The sequence below is a fragment of the Oncorhynchus nerka genome, linkage group LG5 (genome assembly GCF_034236695.1).
Source record: "Oncorhynchus nerka isolate Pitt River linkage group LG5, Oner_Uvic_2.0, whole genome shotgun sequence".
Classification (NCBI taxonomy): Eukaryota; Metazoa; Chordata; class Actinopteri; order Salmoniformes; family Salmonidae; genus Oncorhynchus; species Oncorhynchus nerka.
Genome location: NC_088400.1, coordinates 29,095,113 through 29,110,362, shown reverse-complemented (window position 1 = coordinate 29,110,362; position 15,250 = coordinate 29,095,113). Strand labels below are relative to the sequence as shown.

The following is a 15,250-nucleotide window of genomic DNA, read 5'->3' as shown; positions in this document are numbered from 1 at the left end:
CACAGTAATATGTGGTACCAGAAAGACGACGTATCGATAATAAAGTACAAGGTATATTGGTTTTAGGAGGAACAATACGATTTGCATGTTGAAAAAGTAATGTTACACGGCCAATCTCTGGAAATGACTGTGATTCTTCATCTGCATTACGATGGCAGCCACCATGTACTGTACTTACCACACATTTTGCTAAGTTTGCTATATTATACATTGCTCTTCGTTACTCTTTTGGCATTATGGGCATTAGCACAGTATACATGATCCCAATTCTAGCTCCAAGAAGCTGGCAATTTGAAAAAATGTAAAAGTAGCTTGTGCTGATTTACTGGCACATGTTGCACGCCGTCAGTGGATAGCGGTAAAACAATGACATCATATCTGAATTTTGCCATCTTTATGCACGATCGCCACTGTTCTAGAAAGAGTATGGCTGTCTGAGCATGTGCAAAAACGCGAGACTAATAATATACAGGGAAGCACAGAGAGCAGGGATGTGTGAACTGATAACATTCATCTACTATTCAACTGCAAGACCCAAAATCATTTGGTGGCTCATTGAAATTCCTATTCAAAAAAACACAACAAGAAGGACAAGAAGACCGTTTGAAGAACAACACAATGACTCCAACCTACAGTAAACACACCACACTTTCTACAACACCGACGAATAGAATTTGAACATTTAAACATTGGAAATATGAGATGACAGAGCCACTTTGATTCAGGGCAGTCCATGTTTTACACCATTGACATAGCTAACATTGTTTTCTGCACTAACTAAGTGACTGCCCAAAGGACTGGCAGGCGAGAGACCATTTTTGTTGCATGTTTCTTCCTCATTGTAAACACTTGGAATGGTAAATGGGTTGTGAAATAGCCAAAAATGAGCCTCCTGCAAGATTCATGATTGTAATAACTGTCTTCTAGCGGTCGTAGCTTACTGGAACTTCTAGTCCCTGACGCACGCAACTATTAATCCACACACTGGAGGAAAACGTACTTCCTTCACTGAGCATTGAGGAACAAAACAATGAATAAATGGAACATCTCACCATTCATTCGTAAATAATAAAAATCCAATTTTCACCTTAAACACAATTATATTTCATATACACTCATATCTCTAGGGAATGGTGTCGTCTCTAGGGAATGGTGTGGCTCTCCCAAAAATATGTGGACGGCAAAATTCCATCCTCCACTAACATAAATGAAGAGCTGTCAGTGGTTTAAACTACCATTTAATTGAAGAGCTGTCAGTGGTTTAAACTTAAAACACTTCTCTTCTCTGGGCTAAGAGGAGAGGTGGAGAGAGAGAAAAAAATAAGAGAGAGGGAGAGAGACAGAGGAAAAGGCTAAATCCTCTCTTTTTCTTTCTCTCTTCTCTCTCCGTCCTACTGTCTGGCCCTATGACCCCAGTAAGAACCATTATTATTGTAACATTGCTTTCATAATAATAACTGCAGGGAACGGAGTGACGCAATCTTATCTATCGCTGCACTCAGAGCTCAGCTGCCGTAAACCGGCCCCCTCTGTTGATAGAATTCACCAATACTTAGCTCAGCATGGAAAGCACTTTGAACAAACTAGCTACTCTGCAATGCAGTGGAAGTCATGCATCCTATAGTTGTGTATGGTTAGAATCCTGAAAAGCCCATTTATGCTTGATTCGGAGGTGTGGTCAGAGGCTCCATATGGAGGGTGTGATCAATTGTGGAGCCTCCGGAGGCATGCAGAGGCCAAATTAAGCTCTGTACCACATCGCCGCGTCCACACAAATGTTGTAACAATGTGGAGGGCTCTGTATAGCTTCGCATTGACATGATTGGTTGAAAGTAGGTGGGGGCGGGATGTCCTGTATAAACACAAATTCACTTCCTTGACAAATTCCTTCACAACAGCTCTGCTCAACAGGTCTGCACTGCTCCTTGAAGCACAATGAGTATGAATGCCTTGACTTCTACAAAGGCCGTATCACTGTAAATGCTGCACGGCCAATGCAGACGTCAGATTGACCGTGCAGCTATTACGCTGACATGTTATCCACCATTTTACGCAAAACCAGGATTTTCCAAGCAGCTTTTTACAACACATATTAATGCATTGATTAATATATTAATGCATATTATTCCTGTAATTCTTTAAAAGCATTCTCTCTTCATTTCCCATTCGCTTTCATCATCAGACTCATTAATCATTTTAATGTGGACAATAAGGATGATAATTAAAGAGGGTCTTCACTACAGAGGAAATGACATCTAAATGATTTCATTTATGGCACATTGTGTCTCTCCACACTGCAGCAAGTCAGTTACTAGTGCTACTTACACACTCTGCACAATTTTTGCTCTCCATCCACATCATTGAATAAAACTACAATTTCATCTTTTGCAGCAAGGCAAGACCAAGAACACACTGGTCTGGTGGGAGAGCTGATGCATTGGGTGTTCATATGTGAGCCCAGCAGATGTATTATGTTATCATGAAGCTGGTCTCATACAGTAGCCCTCGGCATCTTGGTAAAGTCAATTACAGGAAGTGCCATCATAAATCAGTTAATTAAATAGCATGTTAAAATGTGTTGATAGTTTGATAGTGTTAGTATGAAATACTATATCTACTGACTAAATGTTGACTGGAAGTATCTTTCCAAGCCAGGTGTTCAGCAGTGGTGCTTACCTGTCCAAGGCTATGCAACACAGGTGTAATATGGAGGCTGTTGTCAACAGAACATCTAGAGATGTTCGGACCAGGCAGAAGGTTTCTCCATAAATCCAGTTCTGGTGGATCAGCTCGATGGCACCAAACGGCATCACCAGCACCGACACCATCAGGTCTGCAAAGGCCAGCGATACTATGAAGTAATTGGTCTTGATTTTTCTGGGGGAGAAGTGGAATGAGAAGTATCTTATTGACTATATATCTAAATATGATTGCCATTGTTCACTTGAATCATAGGTGTAACATGTGGTAGAAAGTATCGTCGCTGTTGGATGAAAACCTCCTAACTCCACTTTTGCCAAAATAGAGACGTAGGCTATATGAAAACAGTAACCCCTCAATGTACTCGGAACATTTCATGACTATAGGACCAAAAACGTTTACTCAAAATACTATAGCTTTTGACGTTTTGGAATTGTATGTTCATTAATGGAAAAATGTGGCCTTTTAATCTAATTTCCTGAAAAGTTTCTGTTTTGGAGATAAGGTTCTCATCCGATGGCGACAGCATGTTAGAGGCATACTGTGAAAAAAATATTCAATCATTCAGAACACACTGAAGAGAGCAAACTGTCGACTAAATGCACATAAACATACCATTTTATAGGCATGTCAGAGTCTGTACTGAAGTATGTACTAAACAACAACCATTTTTGAAGGACCTGTTACCCATGACAACACATTCACCATATTTAGCTAATGGAACAGTACTGTATAAGCATTCACTGTAAACACTTTAAATTGCCACCTTGAAGTAAATATTTGTGATAACTGTATGAGACTGAGGATAAGGCATAAGGACAGAGAGAGAGAGAGACTCAGGGAGCGAAATATATGAAATAAGAGGAGGTGAGAAGAAGAGAAAAGAGAGAGAGAAGAGGGAGGGAGGGAGGGAGAGAGACAGAGAGAGAGAAAGAATCAGAGAGAGAGAGAGCGAGAGGAGGAGAGAATTAGAGAACGAGAATGAAAGAATCATTGATGTAGAGCCACCGGGTGAGCCTCTGGTGTGGCGGCGTCCCCCCTCTCAGTCTATTTGATATAGACCAGAGCCACGGGCCATTAATGACTAATACAACTTTGGGTGAGGACACCACTCAGAGCCCGCTCAGCTAAAAATAACTGACTGAGAACAGCTAACGGCTGTTGAATCAAATCACGTTGTCATTTCACGAAAACATGCAATAAAAGTTGTTTAACAGCTGTCTGTTAACAACATGCTTTCATGTTGAACAGAACATATAGAACATGTTCAACCCACTGGCTTTGACTCAAAACTGGATGGACTGTCGAATGAATGGAAGATCATGTTTGCATTGATGCAAAGGAAGTAAATACATCTGAATTTTTAAACATAAAAAGCTATATCATCTTGTCAAAGGGAGGGTATATTACTGGAAACGTTGAAGGTTTACCAGTAAACTATCAGAATGCTGGTATCTTTCAAGGATTTTATGTAATCTATCACAATACATCTCGTGGCCCTATTAAGTACTTCAGATTATAACAGCTTTGTCAATATGTATCTGCTGTCTCATGTCTCCCTATGGAATACTGTCACTCTCTCTAACTCTACATGTCTCCCTATGGAATACTGTCACTCTCTCTAACTCTACATGTCTCCCTATGGAATACTGTCACTCTCTCTAACTCTACATGTCTCCCTATGGAATACTGTCACTCTCTAACTCTACATGTCTCCCTATGGAATACTGTCACTCTCTCTAACTCTACATGTCTCCCTATGGAATACTGTCACTCTCTCTAACTCTACATGTCTCCCTATGGAATACTGTCACTCTCTCTAACTCTACATGTCTCCCTATGGAATACTGTCACTCTCTCTAACTCTACATGTCTCCCTATGGAATACTGTCACTCTCTCTAACTCTACATGTCTCCCTATAGAATACTGTCACTCTCTCTAACTCTACATGTCTCAATATGGAATACTGTCACTCTAACTCTACATGTCTCAATATGAAATAATGTCACTCTCTCTAACTCTACATGTCTCCCTATGGAATACTGTCACTCTCTCTAACTCTACATGTCTCCCTATGGAATACTGTCACTCTCTCTAACTCTACATGTCTCCCTATAGAATACTGTCACTCTCTCTAAATCTACATGTCTCAATATGAAATAATGTCACTCTCTCTAACTCTACATGTCTCCCTATGGAATACTGTCACTCTCTCTAACTCTACATGTCTCCCTATGGAATACTGTCACTCTCTCTAACTCTACATGTCTCCCTATGGAATACTGTCACTCTCTCTAACTCTACATGTCTCCCTATAGAATACTGTCACTCTCTCTAACTCTACAGGTCTCCCTATGGAATACTGTCACTCTCTAACTACATGTCTCCCTATGGAATACTGTCACTCTCTCTAACTATACATGTCTCCCTATGGAATACTGTCACTCTCTCTAACTCTACATGTCTCCCTATGGAATACTGTCACTCTCTAACTCTACATGTCTCCCTATGGAATACTGTCACTCTCTAACTACATGTCTCCCTATGGAATACTGTCACTCTCTAACTCTACATGTCTCCCTATGGAATACTGTCACTCTCTAACTCTACATGTCTCCCTATGGAATACTGTCACTCTCTAACTCTACATGTCTCCCTATGGAATACTGTCACTCTCTAACTCTACATGTCTCCTTATGGAATACTGTCACTCTCTCTAACTCTACATGTCTCCCTATGGAATACTGTCACTCTCTCTAACTCTACATGTCTCCCTATGGAATACTGTCACTCTCTAACTCTACATGTCTCCCTATGGAATACTGTCACTCTCTCTAACTCTACATGTCTCCCTATGGAATACTGTCACTCTCTCTAACTCTACATGTCTCCCTATGGAATACTGTCACTCTCTCTAACTCTACATGTCTCCCTATGGAATACTGTCACTCTCTAACTCTACATGTCTCCCTATGGAATACTGTCACTCTCTAACTCTACCTGTCTCCCTATGGAATACTGTCACTCTCTCTAACTCTACATGTCTCCCTATGGAATACTGTCACTCTCTCTAACTCTACATGTCTCCCTATGGAATACTGTCACTCTCTCTAACTCTACATGTCTCCCTATGGAATACTGTCACTCTCTAACTCTACATGTCTCCCTATGGAATACTGTCACTCTCTCTAACTCTACCTGTCTCCCTATGGAATAATGTCACTCTCTAACTACATGTCTCCCTATGGAATACTGTCACTCTCTCTAACTCTACATGTCTCCCTATGGAATACTGTCACTCTCTCTAACTCTACATGTCTCCCTATGGAATACTGTCACTCTCTCTAACTCTACATGTCTCCCTATGGAATAATGTCACTCTCTCTAACTCTACATGTCTCCCTATGGAATAATGTCACTCTCTCTAACTCTACATGTCTCCCTATGGAATAATGTCACTCTCTCTAACTCTACATGTCTCCCTATGGAATACTGTCACTCTCTCTAACTCTACATGTCTCAATATGAAATGCTGTCACTCTCTCTAACTCTACATGTCAACACATCCATAACAAAAGCTCACATATACCTACAGTATGTATCCTTTAAAAAGTTGAGGGAGAATGAAATAGCAAAAGTGACTCACGTTTAAGTGTTTTGCCCGCACAGCTCTTCATGTATTGACACTGGCTTGGTGACTGACAGTCAATTATGCAGTGGACACATTCTAGTCTGAAGTGAAAGTTGCAAAGCACAGGAGTGCTGAGGGATGATACTTTCCCCAGGTTACCAGACAGACTGAACAGCAGTTCAGCATCAGAGTGTGTTGTTATGCCATAGTCACTGCATGCCATGCTGAAAGCTCAACCACCAAGGGACTGGGATCACAATCCACCACTCAGTAGCAGGCTCTCTTTTAACGAGAAAACAATTACTCCATAATACTCCCAGAGCAGGATTATTCAAATTGGGGCTGACTTATTTAGTCTAGTGCAACTAGGTGATAAGGTGCTAAGCAAAAGAAAGAACATTATTTGCTTTGGCTAGAGCAGCAGGAGAAAGAGGGAGAGGAGAGCGAGATAGTTAAGCACACTGTTCTGTTCTGTTCACAAACACACTCCGAGAGAGACAGAGAGAGACAGGGAGAGAGACAGCTCTAGTGAAGAAAGAGAGGGAGAGAGGGAGAGAAGAGAAAGATAGTAAAGTTCTGTTGACAGACAGGCAGACAGAGGGAGAGAGGGAGAGAGAGAGACAGAGAGAGAGACAGGGAGAGAGACAGCTCTAGTGAAGAAAGAGAGGGAGAGACAGAGGGAGAGAAGGAGAGAAGAGAAAGATAGTAAAGTTCAGACAGACAGACAGAGGGAGAGAGGGAGAGAGAGAGCTTTAGTGAAGAAAGAGAGACAGAGAATAGCAATAGCTGTACTAACCTGAGCTGCTACAGACAGACAGACAGACAGGCAGACAGACAGACGGAGGGAGCAGGACGTAGGGAGAGACTAACCTGAGCTGGCGGTCCTTGCAGACAGACAGACAGACAGACAGACAGACAGACAGACAGACAGACAGACAGACAGACAGACAGACAGACAGACAGACAGACAGACAGACAGACAGACAGACAGACAGACAGACAGACAGACAGACAGACAGACAGACAGACAGACGGAGGGAGGGAGCAGGACGTAGGGAGAGACTAACCTGAGCTGGCGGTCCTTGCAGACAGACAGACAGACAGAAAGACAAACAGACGGAGGGAGCAGGACGTACGGAGAGACTAACCTGAGCTGGCGGTCCTTGCAGACAGACAGACAGACAGACAGACAGACAGACAGACAGACAGACAGACAGACAGACAGACAGACAGACAGACAGACAGACATACAGACAGACAGACAGACAGACAGACAGACAGACAGACAGACAGACAGACAGACAGACAGACAGACAGACAGACAGACAGACAGAGGAAGCAGGACGTACGGAGAGACTAACCTGAGCTGGCGGTCCTTGCAGACAGACAGACAGACAGACAGACAGACAGACAGACAGACAGACGGAGGGAGCAGGACATAGGGAGAGACTAACCTGAGCTGGCGGTCCTTGCAGACAGACAGACAGACAGACAGACAGACAGACAGACAGACAGACAGACGGAGGGAGCAGGACGTACGGAGAGACTAACCTGAGCTGGCGGTCCTTGCAGACAGACAGACAGACAGACAGACAGACAGACAGATGGAGGAAGCAGGACGTAGGGAGAGACTAACCTGAGCTGGCGGTCCTTGCAGACAGCCGTCATGACCAGGAGGTTCCCCAGGACACTCATGAGCATCACCAGGGACAGGAAGCAGATGAGAGCAATGCTCTTCGGCATGCTGTTGCTGTGGTTACGACAGGAGAGGGGACAACCAGTCAGTGAATATATAAAAAATAAGCCAAGATTAATAACTGATTGGAAAGTTATTTAAATGTGGAATACATAACCTTCCATTTCTGAATAATACGTAAATGTCAACCGGACAAATTAGTACACATTCTGGGTTACTGGAACGTCATGATACCTGTTACAGGTAAAAGTTTGTTTTGACACTATAATTTATAGTGAGTTGAAGGTACGTATTTGTTCAGAATTGCAGTGTACTATACATCTTGGTTTTCCAAACTCAGTCCTGGGGCCCCCCCTGGGTGTACGTTTTGGTTTTTGCCCTAGCACTACACACATGACTCAAATAATCAAAGCTTGATGATGAGTTGGTTATTTGAATCAGCTGTGTAGTTCTAGGGGAAAACCTAGCTGAGAGCAGCACAGGTCAGCTGTGTAGTTCTAGGGGGAAAACCCTAGCTGAGAGCAGCACAGGTCAGGTGTGTAGTTCTAGGGGGAAAACCCTAGCTGAGAGCAGCACAGGTCAGGTGTGTAGTTCTAGGGGAAAACCCTAGCTGAGAGCAGCACAGGTCAGGTGTGTAGTTCTAGGGGAAAACCCTAGCTGAGAGCAGCACAGGTCAGGTGTGTAGTTCTAGGGGGAAAACCCTAGCTGAGAGCAGCACAGGTCAGGTGTGTAGTTCTAGGGAAAACCCTAGCTGAGAGCAGCACAGGTCAGGTGTGTAGTTCTAGAGGGAAAACCCTAGCTGAGAGCAGCACAGGTCAGCTGTGTAGTTCTAGGGGGAAAACCCTAGCTGAGAGCAGCACAGGTCAGGTGTGTAGTTCTAGGGGGGAAACCCTAGCTGAGAGCAGCACAGGTCAGCTGTGTAGTTCTAGGGGGAAAACCCTAGCTGAGAGCAGCACAGGTCAGGTGTGTAGTGCTAGGGAGAAAACCCTAGCTGAGAGCAGCACAGGTCAGGTGTGTAGTTCTAGGGGGAAAACCCTAGCTGAGAGCAGCACAGGTCAGGTGTGTAGTTCTAGGGGGAAAACCCTAGCTGAGAGCAGCACAGGTCAGGTGTGTAGTTCTAGGGGGAAACCCTAGCTGAGAGCAGCACAGGTCAGGTGTGTAGTTCTAGGGGGAAAACCCTAGCTGAGAGCAGCACAGGTCAGGTGTGTAGTGCTAGGGGGAAAACCCTAGCTGAGAGCAGCACAGGTCAGCTGTGTAGTTCTAGGGGGAAAACCCTAGCTGAGAGCAGCACAGGTCAAGTGTGTAGTTCTAGGGGGAAACCCCTAGCTGAGAGCAGCACAGGTCAGCTGTGTAGTGCTAGGGGGAAAAACCCTAGCTGAGAGCAGCACAGGTCAGGTGTGTAGTGCTAGGGGGAAAACCCTAGCTGAGAGCAGCACAGGTCAGGTGTGTAGTTCTAGGGGGAAAACCCTAGCTGAGAGCAGCACAGGTCAGGTGTGTAGTGCTAGGGGAAAAACCCTAGCTGAGAGCAGCACAGGTCAGGTGTGTAGTTCTAGGGGGAAAACCCTAGCTGAGAGCAGCACAGGTCAGCTGTGTAGTTCTAGGGAAAACCTTAGCTGAGAGCAGCACAGGTCAGGTGTGTAGTGCTAGGGGAAAAACCCTAGCTGAGAGCAGCACAGGTCAGGTGTGTAGTTCTAGGGGGAAAACCCTAGCTGAGAGCAGCACAGGTCAGGTGTGTAGTGCTAGGGGAAAACCCTAGCTGAGAGCAGCACAGGTCAGGTGTGTAGTTCTAGGGGGAAAACCCTAGCTGAGAGCAGCACAGGTCAGGTGTGTAGTTCTAGGGGAAAACCCTAGCTGAGAGCAGCACAGGTCAGGTGTGTAGTTCTAGGGGGAAAACCCTAGCTGAGAGCAGCACAGGTCAGCTGTGTAGTTCTAGGGGGAAAACCCTAGCTGAGAGCAGCACAGGTCAGGTGTGTAGTTCTAGGGGGAAACCCCTAGCTGAGAGCAGCACAGGTCAGGTGTGTAGTTCTAGGGGAAAACCCTAGCTGAGAGCAGCACAGGTCAGGTGTGTAGTGCTAGGGGAAAACCCTAGCTGAGAGCAGCACAGGTCAGGTGTGTAGTTCTAGGGGGAAAACCCTAGCTGAGAGCAGCACAGGTCAGGTGTGTAGTTCTAGGGGGAAAACCCTAGCTGAGAGCAGCACAGGTCAGGTGTGTAGTGCTAGGGGAAAACCCTAGCTGAGAGCAGCACAGGTCAGGTGTGTAGTTCTAGGGGAAAACCCTAGCTGAGAGCAGCACAGGTCAGGTGTGTAGTTCTAGGGGAAAACCCTAGCTGAGAGCAGCACAGGTCAGGTGTGTAGTTCTGGGGAAAACCTAGCTGAGAGCAGCACAGGTCAGGTGTGTAGTTCTGGGGGAAAACCTAGCTGAGAGCAGCACAGGTCAGGTGTGTAGTTCTAGGGGAAAACCCTAGCTGAGAGCAGCACAGGTCAGGTGTGTAGTTCTAGGGGGGAAACCCTAGCTGAGAGCAGCACAGGTCAGGTGTGTAGTTCTAGGGGGAAAACCCTAGCTGAGAGCAGCACAGGTCAGCTGTGTAGTGCTAGGGGGAAAACCCTAGCTGAGAGCAGCACAGGTCAGGTGTGTAGTTCTAGGGGGAAAACCCTAGCTGAGAGCAGCACAGGTCAGGTGTGTAGTTCTAGGGGGAAAACCCTAGCTGAGAGCAGCACAGGTCAGGTGTGTAGTGCTAGGGGGAAAACCCTAGCTGAGAGCAGCACAGGTCAGGTGTGTAGTGCTAGGGGGAAAACCCTAGCTGAGAGCAGCACAGGTCAGCTGTGTAGTGCTAGGGGAAAAAAATACAACTGGTTATGTCACCATTGTCCCCATGGTAACATGACAGTGTGGGCAGGCACTGTCCAGAAAACTCTGCCAGAATCCAGGCTAATTTGTCATGTATGTAATACAAGGTAAGTAGCTGTCACGATAATGATTTAAATCCCTCAAAATCATTTGTATGCATGTGAATGTTTGACAATTGTAATACATTACTGTAATCCCTTGACGTTTGTGGTTTTCACACTCCAGGTTTTACAATCTACAGTATTCACACAAGATGTCACTCCTACAGTAGTCACTCCTGGTAGCTTATACAGAAAATAGTAGAATACATGTATCAACCCAGCTGTACAATATTTAAAAATGGTTCCGGTATCAGTTTCAGATCAATCTTATTTGCTGCCTTCATTTTTGCCATTATGTTCTGTCGCTTTACCTCGATTTACCTCAAATTTAAAAGTACCTCACTTAAGAATTTGTCTATCACCAAATTGTTAATGTAGCTACTTCCCAAATAGGAATGCCCACAGCATTACAAAAACTTTTGAAGGAAATGTATTACTGAACAAAAATATTAAAGCAACAAGTAAAGTGTTGGTCCCATGTTTCATGAGCTGAAATAAAAGATCCCAGTAATGTTCCATAGGCACAAAAAGCTTATTTCTCAAAAAATAGTTGTGCACAAGTTTGTTTACATTCCTGTTAGTAAAAGTATTGCTCCTTTTCCAAGATAATCCATCCACCTGACAGGTGTGGCGTATCGAGAAGCTGATTAAACAGCATGATCATTGCACAGGTGCAGCTTGTGCTGGGCACAATAAAAGGCCACTCTAAAATGTGCAGTTTTGTCACATAACACAATGCCACCGATGTCTCAAGTTTTGAGGGCACATGCAATTGGCATGCTGACTGCAGGAATGTCCACCAGAGCTGTTTCCAGAGAATTTGTTCATTTCTATACCATTAGCCACCTCCAACATCGTTTTAGAGAATTTGGCAGTACGTCCAACCGGCCTCACAACTGCAGACCAAGTGTAACTACGCCAGCCCAGGACCTCCACATCCGGCTTCTTCACCTGCAGGATTGCGTAAGACCAGCCACTAGGACAGCTGGTGAAACTGAGGAGTATTTCTGTCTGTAATAAAGCCCTTTTTGGGGAAAACTAATTCTGATTGGCTGGGTCTGGCTCCCAAGTGGGTGGGCCTTTGCCCTCCCAGGCCCACCCATGGCTGCGCCCCTGCCCAGTCATGTGAAATCCATAGATTAGGGCATAATTTATTTATTTCAATTGACTGATTTCCTTATATGAACTGTAACTCCTTGAAATTGTTGAAATTGTCACGTTTATATTTTTTGTTCAGTATAATTTCTCTGAGATGTAGCATCCCTTTGACGTCAGCTTATACGAGTATGTTTTAATCAGAAACATTGTGAATCCAGTTCCTCTAGCATTGCAACAACACCCACTAGGTCTAGAGGTGGGGAAAGATGTCAACTCAACATGAAACAAACTTCATCTAGGATTTGTTGTCAAAATGTCTTCCATCTCTTCCTGATGACAATTTACTTTCACGTACATTATCGCATTATTCTAACGTCTACTTGACGATGAAAGCAGACAAATTATACTGCCTTTCTTGATAGCTTTTTCATCTATCCTCTAACAAATCCTAGTATTGTTTATTAAGTGTTTGATTTCCATTTTAAATGTACTTCTCATATTCGAACCGCAACTAATATGATGCCACACTCTTAGAAAAAAGGGTTCCGAAAGGGTCATTCGGCTGTCCCCATAGGAGAACCCTTATGGGTTCCAGGTAGAACCATTTTGGGTTCCATGTAGAACCCTCTGTGAAGGTGTTCTACATGGAACCCAAAAGAGTTCTACATGGAACCAAAAAAAGGATGATGTAAAGGGTTCTCCTATTGGGTCAGCAGGAATAACCCTTTTAGGTTCTAAATAGCAGCTTTTTCCTAACAGTGCATGAAGGAAGTCCTATGGTACAAAGGTCCTACCCAAACCCCCTCAGATGAACTCAGATTTAAGCCTGTGAATATCAAGCCTTCTTAACGTGATGCAGCTACACGTGTGTGATGATGACACCTGAAACAGTTGACCCTCGACCCTACAATTGAGCTATACGTAACAGGCAATCAGTCAGCAACAGGCACAATCAAAGTTCCAACTCCAGGACAGAGGACCCAAGGCTCAATGATCACACCAGCCCAGTAGTTTAAACTTCTACAAGACTAGAAATGTCACATGACAGCACTCTCCAGATATATATATATATATATAAATATGAAGTGTTCTTTGATTTATGTAAAAGCTTAAAGGCAGACATGCTCGGGTGATTGGATGTTCAGCATGGTGGTCTTTAAATCTAAAACAATCTCAAAAGCTCTCAAGTTTTAAAACCAGAATCTAACTCTGAATGACTTGTTAACCCACATACTGTTCTCACACTACGGACAAGTGCAAGTGGGTACCCTGTCACAATCAACCGCAATATGGTACTTTGCATATTTCTTTCTTATTATCACACCTAAGCCAGAGGCGTTATAAAAATTCATGGGGAAATGATTTGGTTTATATTATCAAACCACAAATAGCCCCTTGTCCTTGATGTAAATGGTTCATTATAAACAAAAACTGTCGGGGCTTGAAAATTGAATTAGTGCTCCCTTTCAGTGGGAGTGTCCTAGCGACCTACTATGTAGACCTCTACTGCAGGGCAAAGTGTCTGTCTATCGGTCTGTCTGCTCCAAATATTCACTCACTCACTACTACAATCAACCCTGACCATGCTAATGTTCTACTGGTGTGACATGGAGAAATGGAGGGCAGTACGTCCAATGCACCTGTTTTTATCTCAGTGTCAAATCATTTCTGGGTAACAATTACGTAACCTACTGTGATTGTTTTTAATTAAAATGGTCAAAAAGAAACAAAGATATCTTTTTAGCAAAGAACAATCTCTAAAGCAAGAATGCTGCTAGGACTGTCTGGGAGTGGTCTGAGTGGAGAAACTGAAAACTAGCAGATCGGTTTGGAACTTTCTTTCTTAATTGGTGATGTCACCAGGCAGGGCAAAACTATTCCACCAAAACAGGCTCTTTTCAAACAGCTCTTACACTAGAAGGGCATTATCACCAATATCCCAATTTCACGGTATTATTCCAACCTTATAGTGTGAAAAAACACACAGGAAAAAACAGGTTTTTAACAGCACTGTACCTTTAAGCTTAAAAGCTGTGAAGTAAAAGTGAATTTAATTCAGCAGAGTTGTGTAGTTTGACAGAGAAATAACTGAAATATAACTGAAGTCAATGAATCAAAGGCTAAGTCCTTGTTTCAACATGAACCAACCATAGAAACTGTTAGACTATCCGACGGAATCACTACCCTGTTTACTCATACAGAGACATTTCTCACAACCTGTCAGGAACAATTTATGTCAACGCTAGCTAGGGTGAGAAAATAATATCAAATAATATAAACCCAACTATATTCCTCTAAAACACACCAAATAATGTTTAGTCTATTTTCAGGAGTGTTGCTATCTGTACAACTCAATATATACAACTCAATAAATGAATGAATATGTTTATGAGAAACATCAATCTAGGTGGTCACAGACATTGACAGACAAAAACACAAGGGTGATCTTGCATTTACAATCGTGTTATTTATAGCTATAGTCAATCATAGTTTGACTTAATCCGTCATTTTTGAAACACGTCATTTTTTGTGAAGATTTGGTTGAAAGTGCACCCAGGCTGTGATTTGAAGTTACGTGGCCCCAGGCAGCAACCTATGTTCATTTATTCCCAATGATTATTTTCTTTTCAAAGACATAGCCTTTCTGCGAGACCCCTTCTGCTTGCATTTGCCTCTTGTGGCACATTTATGTTCACACATTTAAGTGATGGAGAATGTTTCATACAAGTGTAATTCTAATTTCCTACTGTTACTCGTCCTACTCGTGAAAACCAAGTTTTCAAGCAAAAATTGTTTAGGAGGGGAGAAAATAAATGAATGCATGAAATAGAATTTGGTAGAAACATTTTAAATGTCAAGTACACCAGAGAAAACGTATCAAAATGCATGGTTCAGACTTTGGAGAGGTATATTGCTAAGCAGTTTTCTAGTTAAGTGATAATGCCCAAGAAGGCTGTGTTTGGAGGATATATGGGCACGTTATTGGCATTGTTATGTTGTTATGTTGGCAATCCGTGCCAATATATCCTCCAAACATCGGCTTCGAAGGCATATTCAAATAATGATTGACATATTTTCATTAATAACTTTATTTTGATTAATTTACTCTTACTATTTCCTCCTTCCACAAGATATAGTGCCGACACAAATCTAGGGTTGCTAGAGACGCGACCCAG

The 15,250-nt window shown here is 43.3% G+C and overlaps 1 protein-coding gene across 2 annotated transcripts in view; it reads right to left on the bottom strand.

The window, feature by feature from the left end:
• Positions 1–15,250, bottom strand: part of htr4 (5-hydroxytryptamine receptor 4) — a 121,962-nt gene that overhangs the window by 68,399 nt on the left and 38,313 nt on the right. For both annotated transcript variants that reach the window (XM_065018509.1, XM_065018510.1), the window contains exons 3-4: positions 7,969–8,082; positions 2,677–2,877 (exon numbers count right to left, since the gene is read on the bottom strand). In XM_065018509.1, coding sequence (XP_064874581.1) covers positions 2,677–2,877; positions 7,969–8,082 — 315 coding nt within the window. The remainder of the gene's footprint in view (positions 1–2,676; positions 2,878–7,968; positions 8,083–15,250) is intronic.